General features: G+C 40.6%; 1 protein-coding gene across 3 annotated transcripts in view; it reads left to right on the top strand.

Annotated features, from left to right (window-relative positions):
• ADD3 (adducin 3) overlaps positions 1 to 13,597 on the top strand; it is a 91,797-nt gene that overhangs the window by 57,028 nt on the left and 21,172 nt on the right. For 2 of the 3 annotated variants that reach the window (XM_036385311.2, XM_054515558.1), the window contains exon 3: positions 10,256 to 10,476. In XM_036385311.2, the coding sequence (XP_036241204.1) occupies positions 10,285 to 10,476 (192 nt within the window). In that variant the 5' untranslated portion in view covers positions 10,256 to 10,284. Of the gene's footprint in view, positions 1 to 5,592; positions 5,827 to 10,255; positions 10,477 to 13,597 lie in introns of those variants that run through there. The other variant, XM_036385310.2, reaches the window with a different exon arrangement.

Here is a 13,597-nt window from a genome sequence, read left to right on the forward strand (position 1 = left end):
TTTGTTGGCTTCAGAATATTCTTGAAATTACAAATAAAAAAAAAAACAGTAGAAGGCAAAATTGGAAGAATTGTTTGGGGAAGGACTTGAGGGAGAGTCTCTAGTGCTGCATGATCAAAGGCTGCAAGTGCCTTCAAAATTATCACAGAGTCTTTGCAACTGGAATTCTGAGTTACTGGTGCTGCAGCTTCTTCAAGTTAGAGGAGAAACCAGGAAGATTTTCTTCATTCTTCACTTGCATGATAATGCTGTAGTATAAAGCGAGTGTCTTCTGAAGCAGTCTGGGGTGGATGGTTGCTTGAGCCACCTTGGCTGCTGGGAAGTTCTGTGCTCAGTACATTGGACCATCTCCTCTTTAGACATGAAATATTCATGCTTCATGCAACTGAGATCAGAGGAGAGGATGGTTTGAGTCTCTAGGACAAGTGTTCAGTGTCAGCTGGTGTTCCATTCTAAGAACAATCACGGATGTGTGCAAGTCCCCATGGTTTTGTGTAGCATGCCAGGATGCATCCATGCTCTGTAGTACCAGAGTAGTTTGCTGTGGAGTGTCTTTTATTTTATCCAAGTTTTCAGGGCTTACAGGTGATGATGGAGGAGGAGAATTATGGGATAACAGTACATAATTGCTTGCTTGTGCTGGAAAATAATAGTAACCTAATTATGAAATATTTATGTATTCTGCTTTTGACTTTTAAAATACTGCTCTTACTACTGGGCTTGATGCTGACTCACCCTACCCCTCACTGTTTGTCTTACCAAAGCTTTTGTTAGTAAATCTTCAGCACTTGTTCAAAGATGTGCTGGCTGCTGCTCTGGGCACATCTGCTTCTCTGTTCAGTGCTGTGGTTAAGTCCAAAGTGACCCTCTGCCATCAGCTGGGCATGCTTGAAATTCAGGGGAATAGTTTTCCATTCCTGAAGGTGTAGAAGATCTTTGGCTCCCTAAATTCAATTTGCTTTTCTAATACCGTGAGCAAAAGGTGGCAGACACAAGAAGGAGGTCAAATTCAGGCCAAGTCAATTGAGATTGATGTGCATATTTGTATAGGTTAAACTTTGAATGCATGTGAAACTTTCTGCATATGCTAGTTGTGTAGTTTGTTGGGGTGGGTTAATTATTTTCAAGCAAGCTGAAGACAGTATTAACCATGTGACTATACACAGAAAAAGTGTTTCTCACTACTGTAAATCCTAGGGATTTCCCTGGGAAGGATAATAAAAGCAACATGCTGTGAACATAGCTAATAAAGTAGTTGCCTTTTGAACTTTTGAGTAGGTCAGGCAGGTCCTTGTGACCCTGCTCTGCTCCACACTTTCCCCTGCTCTCCTCCCCCAGATATTTTTAACCCTCCTGCCTTTGTGTAACCACTGTAGACTCAAGCTTCATGGAGAGATGTGCTTAGCACAATTAGGGAATGGTATTTTCAGAGATGGGGGACTGAAACATGTGCTCTGGGAGGGGCAGGATTGTCTCAGGGCAGCCAGGAAAACATGAAAAATTGTAGCATAAGGTATGTGTAACTTAAGTCCTCTAAAAATGACAATTTTTTAAGTATTAGGGATGCAACTATAACCTCCATCAAATTCTGTGTGTTTGTTCACTTTTCCCTTGTTATGTTTTGACAGTCACAAACATTTGTTTGTAAATGGACCAAGGAGGGGAAAAAATGTCCCATATGCTAAAGCAAGACTAATTTTGGTAATGGAGAAAAAAGAAAGTCTTGGAGCCTTGAATGGGGTGAGAAGAGACACTCTCAGCATAATCTGTGAATAGAGATTTACAGTTTTTTGTGCCTTGTGCCATCTCATGGCTGATATAAGCTGTTAGTCCTATTAACAGAGCCTTCCCTCTACACCTCAATTTGAGCTTGCCTTTTTTAAGGATTTGCTAGAGTAAGAGGGATAGATCTTTTCTCACAATGCCTAAGGTTTTTTCCTTTGCTCATGGCCAGTCAGTGGCAATGTGCCTGCTGTACAGTTAGGCCTGGGCTTGGCTGGCATCATTTGTCTCACACTTTTATCAATCCCTAAAATTACTATTTGTAAATGCTAGTTAAATACCTTAAGGCAAACATAACATTTACACTAAGCCTCTTCTTCTTATGTGAAATCAATATACGTAGTTGTGTCATTGTATCTAATATATTTTGAGTTTTTAACTACAGCTATCATAAATCAGCTTGTTGAAATGCTCTTGTTTTCTGTTTAATGTGAGAACGATGTGTAAGTCAGTAAAATGTTAAAATTCCTTTTTGCAAGGCTAGCCAGTTTATTTCGACATAGTCAAATTGATATTGGTGTATTAATGTGACTTATGTTATTGCTCTTCATATAAAATTTATGTCAGAGTGATTCAGAGATCCCAAGATGAACTGGGGAGAGTTGTGCAGGGTGTGGTGCATAATATTAATAAAGATACAATTTGTCCTGAAGACTGTATGATCGAAGACCTGGCACAATCTCATCTTTTCTTCAAGTTTCCAGTTACAATTGTCCTACTGAGATTAGCTGTTGGCCAGGTTTCCCAGTGCTCACTTCTGAGTTATGGAGGGCGCTGTGCTGCAATTCTGTATGGTCAGTGCACGGTGGTGGTGTTAAATGGGGTCTACACTGAGCTGTCAGTGTTGCTAGAGGTCAGGATTTGATGTGAAGAGAGAGGAACTCCAGGGGTTTGGGCTATAAAAAGGTTTAGCTGTGTGCTACCATACACAAAATTGGTTGTTGGTGTAAGTATTTGTAAAATCCAGCAGTTGCCTCATGTCGATCATCTGGATTGCCTACTGTCGCAGCCTCTGACCCTCCAGCAAAACCCAGGGGGCAGCTGCTTTGGCCATGACATTTCTCAGGATAATCAAACTGCCATAAATCACAAAGACTTTTCATGTGCCCTGGAACTGATAAGAGGTTTCCCTGTTCTCCAGTGTCACACATTGTACCAGTGACCCAGGAGAGCTCCTGCGGGTTGCTGGAGTAGTCCTTGTTCCTCCAAATGGCTCTATCCAGGTTAATGTGAATCAATAGATTTCAAAAAAAGTATTTACATAACAGACTTCTTTCTTCTACTCCATAACCTTATGTAGATCTGTATATAAAGTAGAATTTTTCCCCCTGCATCTGTGCAGGTCAGGGACAGCCCAATAAAAAAGTCACCAGAGGAAGCAGGAGACTTTGCAAGAGAGGGAGAGAGGAAGAGCGTTGCAAAATATGGAAGGCTGGGACTGCCATCAGCTTTTCCAGTAAAGTTTTCTTTTCACAGAGAAGTTCTTATTTTATACTGTGGAGGAACCCAGGTTTCATGTATTCCAGGTGACACAGGGACATTGTTCAGCCATTGTCTCTGTGTGTGGGCTGTGTGTGTGTGCCTACTTTCACAGCTTAATACGGATAAGTGCTACCAGAATGTAATCTTTTAATTTAGCTCTCTGTTGTCTGCTAACTCGTGAAATATTTTTAGGTGACTTAAGTACAAGTGATTATGTAGATAAGCAGGGGTGAGTCTTTAAAAATAAAGTGCTTTTCATTGTCACCTATGTGAATTGTTTCACCAACAAACTGTATTCCTCTTCTGCTGCTTTTCTGTAACTAGTTTGCATGTGTGACTGGATTTGTTCTGACTTGCGTGTTTTGTCTACAGAACATGATAATCTCAAAATGTTCATAATGTCTGCACAATCTTAACAGTTTTTGTGTAAAAGAAGAAAACATGGAGCAGAGCAAGAAAACCATTGCACTGCTGATTGCTCAGGTGTCATGCAATGCAGTGATGGCAACATCCTGGTTATGTACTGCCTTTCCTTGGCACAAGAGGTTCCACATAGGCAGAGGGAGGTGAGCTCCCAGGGTTATGCTTTTGAGACTGGTTTGTCTTTTATCATACTGACTCTCAGAAAAGGGTGACTGGATAATTTGCTTATCAAGGGTTCCCTCCCTTTTTTTACATGAAAAACTGATGCAGCAGTGAAGGAAATAGTTTGGGTCTACAGGGTTAAGCATGCAAGTTCATTTATGAGACTCCACGCATGCAAATAGCATTTATGGCCATGTGGTAGAGCATATTGGATACATCAAACCAGCATTCTGGGCTCCGGAAGTTTTTTCCTCACTTGTGCTGAAAAATGTTGGCAAGCCAGGCTGCAAATGTGGAGGTGCAGGCTGCACCTGCTGCAGGCTGAATGCATTATAAGGAACCTTCCTTAACAGAGAAAAAACATCACCCCTGCAGTTAAAGGTAAAGCTACAGGCCTCAAATTCTCATGTTCTGTGTGGCTGTCAGCGACCCACTTAGTTCTCACTTCTTGACAATAAAGTGTGTCTGGCTCAGTTCCAGTTTACACTGAGTAAAGAGTGAGTTGCACAGCTTGACTATTTGTGTTGACTTTACCATTGCATGATGTAACTGGGAAAAATAATGCTTTAGATTTAGCACAGCGACACAAAAACAAGGTTCAAATGCACTCAAGTGTTTATTTCTTAGGAAAAAAAATATCATGATGCCATACAGTCTCTTTAATGTGGTGTCTGAAGAGATGATCATTTTATTACCTTGCTCTGTTAAAAAGCAGGGAGACTTAAATATGCAGTGCTGGATTAGACTATTTGATTAGTAACCAGTTTGGGCTGTAGTATGACAAATTGTTTATGGCTGCATTGCTACTGGAAGAAATGGTGTTTGACACTCCTGTATCATCATTATCTTTATTTCAGAACAAACATTTGTGTAGATATGCAGCTAACTGGCAGCGTAACTGATACAGCTGAAAATTAATCCATTAAAAAAAAAAAAACTTAAAAAAAAAAACCTTTACAATCATTCGCTGGTATGAATCTGAAGATGTGATAAAGGGGAAAAGATTGAATGGCTAGGCAGGCTGGGAGGAGATATGGCTATTTTTAAATGCAAATTAATTTGTGTCAATTTAAGGGTGTAGTTTGGCTTGAGTGCTAGTGTAAGGAATTCCTGTGTATTAGTAAAATCAGTTAATAAAATTTTGAACAAATGCTACCTATCTAGTTATTTCCAGTTCCACAAATTAAGTTTAGGAACTGGAAATACACATCTTACTCACCTGAACAATGTGTAAAGTAAGAAAATCACAAATCCATTGCAAGATTTAAAAAAATAAATAAAATCTTTCAACTCAGGTATTTATGGTATTTGAAGTCCCCATCAGTTGAATTTCAGAATTAATTTAATTTTGAGGTGCTTACCCCGTTTTTTTTTTTGCCTTGAAAGAGTTGCAGTTATTAATTTGTGTGTCATTACTAAAATATGTAGGAGGGAGGATGAACAGTTAACTTTCTAGTGCCAAAAAATAACATTGGTGACCTTCTTGTCAATCCACATTCTCCTACCTATTTCCCCATCCCTCTCAACTGTTCCCCCATATTCCTGAAGTGTGTGTGCTGCTGCCAGCTGACGTAGGTAGCTGACGGTGTTTGCTAAAGCCAAGTCTTTGATTCAGACTGGAACCTGTTTCATGGGGAGGCTGGAACTGAGATCAAGAGACGCCCAGTTTGCTTCCAACAAGTCTCCTGGCAGACAAGATATTGGAGGGGGGGTGGGGGGGAGAGAGAGCAGACTGTTCCTTAAAAACAAGCAGGCGAGAAATCACAGGAGCAGAACAGCTCAACGTGCTCCTGAGAGGAGCTGCTCCGATGAGGGCTGGCCCAGCCCGAGTGCTCAGACCCCAAATCAGCCACAGCAGTTAATGATGCTGTGCACACACTGCTGGCTTGCAGTGCTGGGAGCTCTCAGTAAGATGGATTGCACTGCATAGATAAAATGGAGATGTCTGAACCCAGCCAGAAAAGATCAGCATAAAAGGTAGGTTAATGTTCCGTTGCTAGGTGATCTAATAATTTGGTCCTTTCACTGTTATTCTGTCTGGTGGTATTTATTTTTATATACATTCAGTGCATTATGAAAGATATAAATATATCAAGTCAGTGCTTCTTGGGGGGGTTCTTTCTCAATATAAATTTTCCTCGCATTTGGTCTCCTGCACTTTTTTTTTTACTTTAGTACTTCTTTTTTCTCTGACCTCATTATTATTTTTGTGATTTGACTTTGAAAATAATTATTGCAACAAAAGCACCTTAGGTTACTTAGGTTTTACAAAGTGTCAGATCGGGATGCTCAGGATGTAATGTTGCAACCTAAAATCAACAGTTCCAAGTTCCTGGAAAAAAATTGAAGCTCTCATTAAATGAGACTAACTCCTAAGTAGAGAGATAAACAGCTTCCTGGCAGAGGGGGTATGTTCTACTTTCTCTGTGTAGCCCAGTTACGGGTATAAAATACAGAACAGGATATGGAAGCCAAACCCATGAGCTATATAAGGCATCAAAGCACTGGAGGACGCGACCTGTTTTCTTTTGTATCAGAATTCAGTTCAGCATGAGCCAGGAGGGCAGAGCTCGGAGGGGGAAGTGGTGTTAGATTAACAAGTTACGTTGTAGCAAGACCATGTGAGCCTTTTTGTTTTACAGGTCCTTACAAATGTTTTCAGCTGAGATGAGGATTCTGTGCAACAAAAATTTATCCATTCTGAATTTCAGTTCTTAGTTAGGCCCGACATTGGAGCAGTTGAACCAAGTGTGGGAAAACCATGAGCCCAAGTGTGGGCTCTTGTTTAACTTTGAATCTCTTTTTAGTGTGTCGGCATGTGCATGTTAGGTCAAAATGTGGGCTAAAATGTGTGCCTCAGCAGGCCAGGAGTGGTGGCTCTCACCAGGATAGAGTCAGATCTGAGTTTATATTTGATTTCTGTGTATGTTTCTTTGTTCTGACCAGTCTAGATACAGTGTCTTGTTGCTATAGGGTCTCTCATTTCTACCTGTGCCTCAGTCTCTGCAACCACTCTGGGGTATGCATGAGAAATGTTAGCTAGTACTGTTCAGGAAGGTGGTATCTCACTTTCTTTAATTCATAAACAGCATTGGAGGGGGTAGCCAAAGGTAGTCTTGCAGCAAAGCTGATTTCTTCTCTAGGCACAAGTATCACACACACAATCTAAAAAAAATAAAAAAAATCTAAAAAAAAAAAGAAAAAAAAAAAGGTGGGGGAGAGGATCCTCTATCATAATTCATAGATATTGAGATCTGGATTTCCTGTAAATACTTTTATCTTAATGCTGGTTCTATGCTAAGAAGGAGATACTAATTTTTTGGTCCCCTAAAGCTGATGGCATTTTTAACAAATATCCTCTTTCTTTAAAAAAAATCAGTAGAAGATGCAAATAAATAATAAAAGAATGGTTGATTTGTTTGAAAATTTTCCAGGAAACAGTAGGGGTTATATGAGAGTCAGCCTGGGCCCAACAGAGCGGGCATTGAACCAGACCTAATAAGAACAACTGGACCCAACACCCATATTATGTTCAATAATGGAGGGGTTTTGTACTACAAGGACTTCAGTGTTGTAATCTTAATGGCTAGAGGTAACAAACCAGGCTGAAAGGAAAGAGGAAAAACTAAAGTCCAAGGCAATTAGAAAAATCTCTTTCGTGGATTTTGAGTATTGCCAGTCAGATTTGTGCCATTTTTACAGATGAATGGGCTTTTCTGTCACTGTAAGAATGAATTGTAAAGTAATGGACTTGAACTAATTATGTCCTATAAACCTATAATAATAACAATAAATGTGTTTTGAAGTTCAGACATGCGTGTAGTTGATCCAGCCAACTGAGTTGATCAGCAGCTGAGCAAGTCTCCTACTTGGGGTTAACAGGTCAGGTTTTAGGGAAATAAATGGTCAGATAAGACAACTCCAGGGAAGGAGGAAAAGAGCAGGAGTCACAGCTGGTCACCAGTTCAAGCAAGGCTCTTCCTATCTGGCTTTCTAGACTGCTTTTAGTTACCTGCAGGTGATGGGAGGTGTCTGTTCTGGCTCAGATGGAAGTTCTTATCCCGACACAGATGGAGAGCAGTGGAGGCTGACAGGTCTGGTCTCAAGTTTTTCTTACCTTGTGGCATTTAGCCAGTGATCTCATGGTCTTATGTTTTCTCCTGATGCTTTTTTCTTTTTCTTCTTAAACCTCGCCATTTTGGGCAAGGGTGAGAGGGAAGGTACACACAGGGCAGTGGAGCAGAGACATAATACACAATTATATTTATAAGGGTATTTTTCCTAAGCTGAGTGGTGGTCAGATCCCCAGACACCATCCCAAGAGTTAATTCTTTAGAAAAACTTAAGCTCCTTTCATACTTCTACCAGATTTTTCCCAAACTCTCACTTCCTTGAAGCAAACCCCATTTTCTCCCCAGCATCCCCAAACTGATCCCACATCCCAGGCTTTCCAGAGGTCAGTCAGCAAATGCTGAATGAACTCCTACTGCACCCGAGCAGCACATGCAGAACTCACCAATGTGTTTCCTCAGCCTCTGGAATGAAGCCATCAGAGTTCATGGAGCTTGTCTCCAGGATGTGAATTATACATCCCAGAACATGGTATGTTCATCCAGCATGCCAGGTACCTCCTGGGAGCTCTGTGTGTGCAGCTGGATAATGTTGCATCCCAGATGATGTTTTCTTTTTCTCTCTCTCTGTGGAAAAAAAAAAGGCAGGAAGAGCAAACCCAATTAAACCTATAGGAACTGTTGTGTTTTATCTCAATCCCAAATTTTATCATAATCTGTAGTATACAAGAAAGTCATATGCATAGTTTCTTGGCTCTTACCTGCTAATGCTTTCCCAGCTCTGTTGGTGGTTCCTGTCTGGGGTTTCATACTTGGTCACAAGGGCTGCAGTGCCTCAGGATTTCGCCCTTGTGCTCTCCCTTGCACTGTCAGCAAAGCCATTTGGGAATGAGTGTGGGAAACTGGCTGAAAACCAGTTTGCATCCTCCTGCCAGCCTGGGTCATGGTGTGGCTGAGCAGCAGAGGGTGTTACAAGGACTGAAAGGACTTGCTGCAGGCAGGAGGAGGGAGGGCTTGGGCTGCTGAAGCTGATTTTGACAGGGGTTCCCAGTGTTCCACCTGGGAAATATTTGAGATTACAGTGGAGGCAGGCTGGATGCTCCACGTTGGCTCACTGTTCACAGAACACCCCAAATGGTAATTGCAGTGACACAAACGAGGGTGGGTGAACTGTGCCACAGAGCAAGGACACTTTGATCCACTGATACCAGAATGTCAAACCACGCTGTTGAACACTGCTTGACTTGGGCTTTTTTCCTCTGAAGATTTGAATTTACATACCAAATATTTTTTTCATGCAAATATTTTTATACTAAATGTATTATTGACTGTAGATATTTGCATGTTAAAATGTATTTTCATAATAAACTTATCTCGTCCTTCAAATCCTGCTTCTCTTTGTTCCTCAAACCTGAGAAAGTGTCCCTCTTCAGTAGCTTTTGAGGAATGGTGTTCCTGAGTGTGCTTTTGAGCCTGATTCTTTGTATGAAAATTCAGGTGTCTGCTTCTTTCCTTTTGATCCAGTTTTGTTTGTGTTTACAAATGCTTATCAGGTTTCTTAATGAGATTTTTAAGCTTTCTACCAAGACATGAAAGTATTTTTATTGGGTTTTTTTTATTTCTTTTCCTAATGTAATGAGCTTCAGTGGGAGTCTTTGCATACAATTGCACACAAAAGGAGAAAAACTAAAGCTCAGCTGTTTGTTATGGATGTGGCCTCAGTGCTGTGTAAGCCAACATACAACCTCTGCAGTTCCCTCAATGTCTCCAAGTGCTTTGTGAAAGAGCAGGCACCAGCTGGAGCTCAGTGGAAATTCCCTGGTGGTCCTTGAGTCCTGAAGCATTATCTTTAAGCTGTGGTTATGAGATGCTTTGAAAGTGCTGTAATTGAGGAATTTCTTCATTCAAGCTGGGAGATGAGCTCTGGGCAGATATTAAACAGGCCTTCTCTTCTGGGTGTTTGCTTGAACAGCTCAGGAAGGAGAGCTGTACAAAAACTTTGGGAGGTGGTAGTGTAGTGTAAAATTACAGACAAAAGTTTGTCATAAAATGTTCAATGGTCATTTCAAATGTCACTCCTAATTGTATGCTTTTTGGTTTTTATTTTACCTCAAATAAAGATGATTGTGCACTATCAGAGAACTTACTAATGGTTTTTACCCTTTTTTCTAGAATCTTTCCTACATTTTCTGATTGTCATAGTTACTCACTTGTTCTCCTTTCATTTTAGATGATCTGCAGAGATGCAAAGGGACATTAGTTGTGTCCAGACCTGGAAGTTCCATGCACTGGCCTCCTTTGAACTAACATTTTTCCCTGCTTTCCTTTTGTTTCAGGGGAAGCCTTCCCTGCACAGTGTTGAAGCATGAGTGCTGATGCCAGCCAGGTGATCACCACTCCTCCCCCTGCCACGATGCCTCACAAGGAGCGGTACTTCGATCGCATCAATGAGAATGACCCAGAGTACATCCGGGAGAGGAACATGTCCCCCGACCTCAGACAGGACTTCAATATGATGGAGCAGAGGAAGAGGGTCACCCAGATACTGCAGAGCCCTGTGAGTGCCACAAGTGGGGAGTAAAATGGAAAGGGTGTTGTAAAAAAAGAAATCTGTGTCACAGCTAGCTGGAATATCTCTGGACCATCTTCCAAGAAAAGTCGCTAAACAGATTATCGAGCATTTTGTTGGTGTGGTGTTTTGTCTGTGGACAAGCAGCCTTTATAGTGTTGTTTTTTTCCTCTGATACTTTTATATTGTTATGGTTCATTGCACTGTTACAGAAAGATGTGGCTGGCTGCAGGGTTCCTAATTAAAACTTAGGGACGGGGAAGAGAGCGAAGGAGTCACTGGTCAAATAGGAACAAATTAGGGCATTACGTGGTGTTCTGCTTTCTGGGTTTGAATATTAACCTATCATTTGCATCAGGAATGCTTTAATTAACATTTATAATTGGGTTAAGTTTATTTAAAAGCTAGACTATGTTCTTTTTATGTCCTTGAGGGTGATCATACCCCTACTTAGCCACATTAATGCTCATCTACTGGTTGTATAAGTTCAGTACTTGTGTAGACTACATATAAAAACTATTCAATCTATTGAACCACTTTTGTAGTAGTTTTAATTTATATTTTAATACCTGTATTCTTTGAGTTTAACCTGATGAATACATTGGAAAGTAATGCTGTTGCTTTGAGTATTTTGAAGCCATAGGCAGTGAGGAAGGCCTGTGGAATGATCCTTTAGGGGTATCCATGTGTAATGCCAGTGTTGAGAATAATGGGACTGGGAAGGGGCTAAGCAGCTTTACAGATCCTTCTGTCTTCAGTTCCTCTGTAAATTGGGGTGCTTCTGTAATTTTTTTTGAAGCTTTTCCATATGTAAAGAGATTGCAAACAGCTGTTAGTAATCACCCTATTATAGTCATCCATGAATAACAGGATTGTTTGCTAAAGTGTTGTCCTGGAGTGTCTCTTGGATCTGTGTGTTGCTTTGAGTATAACGTGAACCTGTTGACTAAGGAATTTATTATTTTTCAAGTCAATTTGTGCAAGCTTGGGTTTGCAGCCAGGCTCTTTTATAAGGAAAATACTCTAAGGAGGTACTGCATAATGTTTTAATTATGATCATTTTATGTTAAATACTCAATTGTAAAATGTGATCAGAATCTACTCATTCCTGTTAAAATATTCACATTATGAGTAGCCAGGACTCACAGAAAGACTACATGTTTAGCCTAACACATAAAAATAAGTTGGAGAGATCATTTGGTTTTGTACGTGATGGTGGTTTTTTGGTCCTTTTGATGACAGTATTGAATCTGATGAGTGTAACTATTTCATTAACATTTTGTGGCATCTTTTGCCAAGTCTGCCAGATGTAATTGAAGTTCCTTTGCTGCAGCCTCTGTGGTGTTTTTTTTAGTAGATGGAGTGTCAGCATGCAAATTTTAGGAAGGGGTGTGAAGAGGGGTATGAACCCCTGAGTTTAGGCTGCTGTTTTAACAGAAGGCTGCAGGACAGAGAGCTGCTGGGCTGCTGTCAGTGTCCTGCTGCAAGAGAAGCTGAGCCCAGCACTTTTTGGAAAGTGACTGTTCAGAGCTGCCAATAAGTTGCAAGTTTTTGTTGTGTAAGGGAACAGTTGTCCAAATAAGCCAGGGGCCTGCTGCCTGCTTGGCTTAGAGAGAAATGGGAACGTGGGAGCTGAGTGCGGGATCAGGCACGAAGAGGAGTTGTCTGAGCTCCCACTTCCCCTCAAGTATCTCCTTTTATCCTCCCTTTTCCTGATACAGAAAATTTAGAGGAACTCTGCAGTGATTTCTCACGCAAGGAAATGAAAGCATTTTTCGGTATCTGTGAGCAAATGTCCATCAAGAGAATTTCAGCATTTATTTGGGGTGGAAGGTGCAGTGTGCCAGGCTCCAGGCTCCAGCTGCTGAGTGCTATACTGTCCCTGGGACTCAGGACTGAAAACCTTTGCCTTGTTCTCTTGAATTTAAAATTTATCACACAATGGCTAGAAAGTATTGTTCCTGTTACCAGTCTGTGTAACACAGGTTCAGGAGTGAATTGATGAGCATAGTCCATAGTGTTTTTGTTCTATAGCTGCAGAATCACATTGTGTTAGATATTTTCATGGAACTTTGTTGCTTTTCTGGATTATTCCACTTGACAGAATATAGTTGTAGGGTGTTTAGAAGAGGAGAAATTATGAGACATAGTTGTAAGGTGTTTAGAAGAGGAGAAATTATGAGATATAGTTGTAAGGTGTTTAGAAGAAGAGAAATTATGAGATGCAGTTTACGGAAGAGCTTGTTTTGCTGGTGAATCTTCACGCAGTCTTACATATATAAATGCACATCTTCACCAAGCCTTGATAAATGCATTCAGATCAAAGAAATAGTCAATTGCCTCTTCTGGCAAGTATTAGTAAATGTGAAGTGTATCTAGCAAGGATAGCAGCTGTCTTAAAAGTACACAAGCTTGTTGTGGTGGTGATATATTGAGGTGAGCTCTGAAGATGCATTTTCTGTGAGCAGAGGTGCAAACTAAACTAAAGGGTTAATCACTGTCACATAGTAGGAAGCTTAGGTACTAATTTAATCTGGTTATATTAACAAGCTTTATTTATTTCTTTCAAGTAGGAAAATCTAAATCCTTTAGCAAGAAAATAAATTAGAGAATATATTTCAGGAACCACAGTATATTTTACTCAGTGCATGTTATTGTAAGGGCTACAGGCCTGACCAGACACCTTCAGACATCAAGCTGCTGCATCTCTCTGAAGTACTGTTTGGTGCCCATACTAGTGTGCAATCTGAATACTCCTCTCTGATGTGCAATTTCCCTTTCCTAAATTAAATAATTTAAAAGCTACTGAAAAGCTATTTCCATTACCTCTGATGTTTGCTAATGTCTTGGAGTCTGTTCTTATTAAACCTTAAACAAATCATAGTTGTTTTCTGACCATTGCCCATGGAGAATATCCTGACATTATCAGTGAGCTCTCAGATGTGTTTGCCTAATGCTGCATGTAGCCCCTGAACATCTGATAGCCTGGAGAATCTGATAAACTGAACATGTTTGCTCTTCTGTGTCTGTTAGAAAAGTGGAAAGAAATTAAAATCAACTAGGCCTGAGCAGTGTGATAGCATCCAGAAGTACTGCTGGCCAATTTTAG

Source organism: Molothrus ater, chromosome 8 (assembly GCF_012460135.2).
Source record: "Molothrus ater isolate BHLD 08-10-18 breed brown headed cowbird chromosome 8, BPBGC_Mater_1.1, whole genome shotgun sequence".
Taxonomy (NCBI): domain Eukaryota; kingdom Metazoa; phylum Chordata; class Aves; order Passeriformes; family Icteridae; genus Molothrus; species Molothrus ater.